Genomic DNA, 6,162 nt, shown 5'->3' on the forward strand with positions numbered 1-6,162 from the left:
CTATTACGTGAAAACTGGGCAATGCAAGTTTGGTGCTACTTGTAAATTCCATCATCCACAGCCTGCAGGTGTCCAAATTCCGGCACCATCACCAGTTCCCCCGGTTTCACCTCTACCTGTACAGGTACCTTCTCCATTATATCCAACCGTGCAGCCTCCATCTGGTCCTTCGCAACAGCAATATAGTGTACTGGTTGCAAGGCCTCCGTTGCTGCCTGGCTCATTAGTCCAGGGCCCTTATGGGCCTGTGGTAGTGTCCCCTGCCATGGTCCCCTTTCCAGGCTGGAATCCTTATCAGGTGGGTCTGACATTTCGTTTTGATTGCTTACTCGCATTATATGTGTAATCATTAAAGATGTCAATCACTTGGTGCAGGCTCAAGCAACAAGCCCCCTACTTCCCTCTAGTACACCATCTAATGTTGGTCCAACACAGCTTTACAGGATAACCCAGCTGCCTTCTCAGGCAACTGGGTATTCTGCACCTTATCAACCTTCTGGCCCCTCTGTTGATCCTTCAGGTAGTAGTACTCAGAAGGAGAACCCATATCCCGAAAGGCCTGATCAACCAGAATGTCAGTATTACATGAAAACAGGGGAATGTAAATTTGGTCCATCATGTAGATATCATCATCCATCAGACCTTAATGCACCGAAGGGAAATGTGGCCCTTAGTCCTGTGGGTCTCCCTTTGCGCCCGGTAAGCATTACATTTCAACGCCTTTGTTCTTTGTTGCCTCATATTGGGTTATGGATGATGTTCTTTGCTGAAAATTTTGGCAATATGTGATAAAAATGATATACAAAAATTGAAAAAAAAAAAAAAAGCTGATAGGGGAGTAGTCCAAAAGAAGAAAAACTAATAATGGGATATAACATAATTGGCTTCTTCATTCTGCTGCATGTGTTTTATATGATTGCCCTTCGTGTTGGGTTATGTTGTGCTTCAGTTATCTCTGAGTTTTCTGGGTGAATGTGTCAAATCTCTAGATTATTGAAGGTTCTTCTAGCAAAATTTGAAAGCAGGTAGATTTAACTGTTGGTTTATTGGTGGCACCTTGGGTATAATTGTACATTTCATGTTAATGGAATTTTCATTTTGTGCTACATTCATGTTGGGTGTGTAAGTAGTGAGATATATGTTTGTTAAATATTTAGTATCTCATTCTGACTCTGCCTAAGGGAAGGTTCTGTAAGTAAGCTCCTCTTTTCTTTAGTCTTGTTCCCACGCTTCATTTTGTCTGAACATCATTTTACTCCATTTCCTGTCTAATATATATCTTTGATTGCTGTTCAGGATTTCAGGTCCTATTTTTTCTGTGTAATTTATTTCATCATGTTTTATTTCACCCTGTGTATCTTTATTGCATCTCTGTTTTCTGTAATTGATTTAGATGTAATAACTTCTATTATGTTATGTCCAACTTAGTCTCCATCTATCTTGGATATTTATTATCTGTATTATCTGTAGTTCTGTACTGTAGACCTTAATGTTTTTAGTATTTCCATTTTACTTTCATTAGTTTCGTGCTTGAAATTTATTTCTAATGAAATGCCTTTCCATGAAGTAGTGAGATAAGAATCATAAGGGATATTGTGCAGGTGTTGTATACTTGTACGAAGTTGTCTGCTTCACCTTTATTGGTTGGATTTGCTTGCGTTCCTATACTATAGCTTGAGTTGTTCAAACTTATTTCGGGAGAACAGTTTATGTTTTCCAATTCTGCAATATGGGATTAGCGATGCTTCTAATGTTTCATGCTACAAAGAGACATAGATGTTTCTTTGCCACTTCATGGTTGTTTTTCACTATGGAATAGACTTTAATAATCCTTTTGGCTGTTATTGTTATACTCTTGGTCTCCAGGTTGTGGTTCGAGTTCAAGAATAGCACCTTTATTAGTTTTGTTTTACAATGATGAGTTTGTCTGCTAAGTTGGCATGTTCAAAATCTGTTTGACTCATCTTCTTTAGTTCTTAACTATCAATCATCCAATGTTTGGGTTTGATAATCAGGGGGCACCACCTTGCACTCATTATACGCAGCGTGGAATCTGTAAGTTTGGTCCTGCATGCAAATTTGATCATCCCATGGGATCTCTCAGTTACAGCCCATCTGCTTCTTCCTTGGCTGATATGCCGGTTGCACCATATCCCGTGGGTTCCTCAATGGGCACTCTTGCTCCATCATCATCTTCATCAGAGTTGCGGCCTGAACTTGCTTCAGGATTGAGCAAGGAGTCTGTTTCATCCAGAATGTCTTCATCGATGAGCACTTCAAGTGGATCAGTTGGCTTGACCTTGTCAACTGCAGGACCAATTTCTCAATCGGGCACCCAAGCCTCTGCTCAGAGTTCCAGTTCTTCAGCAACTGCCAGCAGCGCCGCAACAAGCAGTGCTGCATCTCACACCTCAAGCTAAGCAATGTGAATGCATTCCTCATTATTACTCCTTTTAATCTCAATTTTTCAACTGGACATCATGATTTATTCAAAGAGGTCCTCAAATAGGTTTTATTTTTCAGTTTATCCCAGTTCCACATTCAGGTCTAGTACACATTGCACCAATCAATTATCATTGTGTTCATATAATCTTTTTGTGGCCATCCCTTTTATCCCAAATAAAACCATGGCCAACCTCGAGAATTTTAGCAACTCATACAGCCAGCCATCTTGCTTCCTTCTGAATAACCTCAAAAGATTCTGCAAGTCCATTCTTCATGTCCCTCCCTCCTGATCTCCAATTTTTTTTGGAGTTTGTTGTGCTTATTTATGATTTGATCTTTTTCGATTCGAGAAAAGTTCCATTGACCATGTGTTGTTGTTTATGTCTCTTCACCCGAATCCTTTTTTGAAGCTGGGAAGGTCATGGTAGATACTGTTCCCCACTTGTGTAAGGTTTGCTGTGAAGAGAAGTAATCAGGAGAGTACAATGAGGCTTTGCATTGCTGTCTTATTTTTATGTTTTTAGATACACAGTCATGTTGTTCAATGTTGTGACAAGCTTGCTACTTAAATTTATTACACAATACATATATCAAGAAACACATTTAAGTTAACACATTTTAAATCTCTCTTCCTCTCACATGTGCTGAAGCTGATTTTTCTCTTCATTTATATCTTCCCTTTCTCCATAAATATTTTTAGATTTTTTTTGTTATAAAATGATGATTGTATTACAGAGTACACTTTACTCCAGCAAAAACAGTGGTACAACACAAAGTGGAATTTGGAAACATTAAAGTGCCTGTCTTCATAGCAGGATAAGGAGTAATCATTGCACTTGCTTACCAACAACTTATTTGAACCCTTTTTTTTCAAAAAAATGTGGAGATTAACCTTAAAATTTGCTCTAATTGAGTATTGAGCTACTTTTATTTTCGGTACCTAGGAGATAATAATGATGATATTTATACCTTATAATGGCCTAATATCTCATTTTTTTAATAATTATAATGTGTTTCTACCATTATATCAACATTTGTGTTAAGTGAGATCATATTAGTAAGATACCAAGAACGCTTAATACGACTGGGAGATGACTGTATTCGTTAAGGATTTATCTTTAATATACTGATAATATAAAATATTTTATATAATTGTTTAATTATATTCATTATTTTGGATAGATAATCATTTACATGATCAATATAAAAAATATTTATTTTTATTGATGTGACTACATAAGAGAAAAAAAGTATAATATATGTATTTTTAATTAATTAATATATATATGAGCAAAATTAAAAAAAAAAGATAAACTATTTTAATATAATCACTTTGAGTGAAGTATACTAGATAATGTACATGAATTGTTAAAACAAATTAATAATTGAAATTCTCAAGTAATCATATGTGATTTGTAATTTTAGAATTTGACTTATGAAAATAAAAAATATTATGTGTACATCAAAATTAGTAATTATGTATTTGTATATAAAATATAAATATATATATTATTTAACTTATTTTTAATATATATATTTTATATTCTAATATGTCTTTTAATACTAATAGCTAAATTCGACATTGTTATATAAAAATACAATTTAAAATCTCATACTCACTCCTACCCCACATACAGCTTGTATATTGTAAATATGTAATGCTCTTTCAACAGTGGAATAATCATATGCATTCACATTTTTAACTTATATATATCTAGATTGGAGGAGTGGGTTATTTTCTAATTAAAAACATTGACATAGATAGATTCTATTAAGAAAAGAGAACATTGCTTTTCCATATGCCCTGCTTCTAAGTTCTTCTCTGTATATATTATTATTATTATTATTATTATTATTGATGAATCACATGATATTGGTTTCAATCAAATAGTATTGAACAGTGAAAGAAAAGAGAATGTAGTGGAAGCAATATATTAGAATCGCGGATTATTGGCTTGCAACATCTGTATAGTATGGTTCTGCTTTTATATTGTGCCCTAAAGTTTGGGCAGCTACCCCCAAAAGAAGCATAAAATCATGCCATCAATATTATAATATAAAAATAACACATACAGGAATATGACTACTACTTTCCCTCTCATCTTGATTTGAAAGTGAGAGCTCATGGAGGACCCTTAAAACCAAAAGAAAGATCACTCTCTAGCATGTGTGCAATGTAGTAATTAATTACATGCATTACAACATGAAAGAAAATTACTAAAAACAAAGGCTTGCTTAATTGGCTTGACCCAAGTTACAAGGAAGATAATAAGAAGAAACATACAAACACATGCAATGCAATGCAATTCACATTGCACCCTCATCATCAGAAGAGTGGGTATCCCATGTCTACTGAGCAGTTTGTTGAAGAAGATGAAGCAGCAGCATTATTATGATTATGATGATTATTCATCATCACCCCATCATAGAAGCTTGTATTGTTATTATTGTTCTCATCAGTTATGATAGGATACAGTGCATCCATGCATCCTCCTCCTTCTAATACCCTTCTTGATGATGATGATGATGATGATGATGAATTGTTAAATATAGCTGAAAGCTCACTGCAGCTCCAATCCCATGATGAGAACCCTTCACTTGTTGGATAACAGAAGTAATCTGATGGAAAGTTATTATCACAAGAGAATGATGATGAGTTTTCACTGACATTGCTCTTTCTTGATGAGTAGTTGTTGTTGTTTGAACAACTACTGTTGGAACTTGAATCAGCAGTAGTAGTAGCAGTAGGCCTGAAACATTTATCAGGAACTATGCATTCAAGATACCCAGAGTTGTTGTTATTACTATGATGATCACTTGTTGAAAAGAACAAGTTATCATCATCCTGAACTGAACAACCATATGCAGCAGCAACAACATTAGTATTACTATTACTGTTCTTAATCTTATTCTGATTGGAAGGTGCAAGTTGTTTAGTGTAAGAAGATGGTGGGGGAGGAGGAGGAGGTGGTGGTGGCAAGAGAGCTTGAAGATCCATAGGTGTGAGAAGAGCATGGAAGTTGATGTTATCAGAATAGATGAAGTTAGTTCTAGCTTGGTTTCCTTTCATGGACAAAGCAGCTCTGTCATAAGCAAGAGCAGCTTCTTGAGCAGTGTCAAAGGTACCAAGCCAATGTCTTTCTTTGGTTGTAGGGTCTCTGATCTCAGCAGCATATCTTCCCCAAGGTCTTCTTCTCACACCAAGAAACCTACCTGGCTCTGCTTGTTTCCTTCTCCCTCTTTTTTCACCACATGATGATGATGATGTTGATGTGTTTCTTTGGAGAAGTGTAGACAAGCATATTTGGTTCTGGTTTTGATTGTTGTTGTTTGCTTCTTCATATCCCTTCATGAAGGAGGGAGTGTGTAGTGTATCTGATGAGGTTCTAGAGTTTGACATGGCTTCAGAAAATGTGGGGTTAAGTTTCAACTTTGAATGAATGAGGTGATGAGAAAATGTGAGGGACCAAAGTCAAGTTAAATAGTGCAAAACTCAAGGGAATTGAAATACACAAACTGTTATGATTATGAGTGGGAGAGAACTCTTTTAAACCTTTTTTTGGACAACCCTTTTGTCTGATATATTTTTTTAAATAATTAGTCATCAATATTAACTAAAGGAAAATAAAAAGGGGAAATTTTTGTTTGAACAATGTCAATGTTTGGAAGACTATGAGTATCCATCATGCATCTGATTTCTGATTTCTGATCTCTACC

At 35.5% G+C, this 6,162-nt stretch overlaps 2 protein-coding genes across 2 annotated transcripts in view; one reads left to right on the top strand and one right to left on the bottom strand.

The window, feature by feature from the left end:
* LOC107464356 (zinc finger CCCH domain-containing protein 34-like) overlaps nucleotides 1-3,078 on the top strand; it is a 4,541-nt gene extending 1,463 nt beyond the window's left edge. Inside the window, 3 exon segments of the mRNA XM_016083289.3 lie at nucleotides 1-298; nucleotides 376-699; nucleotides 2,016-3,078. The exon segment at nucleotides 1-298 is cut by the window's left edge and continues 34 nt beyond it. Coding sequence (XP_015938775.1) covers nucleotides 1-298; nucleotides 376-699; nucleotides 2,016-2,420 — 1,027 coding nt within the window. The 3' untranslated portion in view covers nucleotides 2,421-3,078.
* A 1,378-nt stretch (nucleotides 3,079-4,456) lies between these two features.
* Nucleotides 4,457-5,930, bottom strand: LOC110273323 (ethylene-responsive transcription factor ERF086-like). Its single transcript, XM_021126240.2, has one exon. The coding sequence runs from the start codon at nucleotides 5,843-5,845 to the stop codon at nucleotides 4,772-4,774; it is 1,074 nt and encodes a 357-aa protein (XP_020981899.1). The 5' UTR covers nucleotides 5,846-5,930; the 3' UTR covers nucleotides 4,457-4,771.
* Nucleotides 5,931-6,162: the final 232 nt, after the last annotated feature.

The sequence above is a fragment of the Arachis duranensis genome, chromosome 1 (genome assembly GCF_000817695.3).
Source record: "Arachis duranensis cultivar V14167 chromosome 1, aradu.V14167.gnm2.J7QH, whole genome shotgun sequence".
NCBI classification, from domain to species: Eukaryota; Viridiplantae; Streptophyta; class Magnoliopsida; order Fabales; family Fabaceae; genus Arachis; species Arachis duranensis.

Excerpts from the sequence above, each read along its gene's own strand:
- LOC110273323 (XM_021126240.2), bottom strand. The coding sequence starts at position 5,845 with ATGTCAAACTCTAGAACCTCATCAGATACACTACACACTCCCTCCTTC.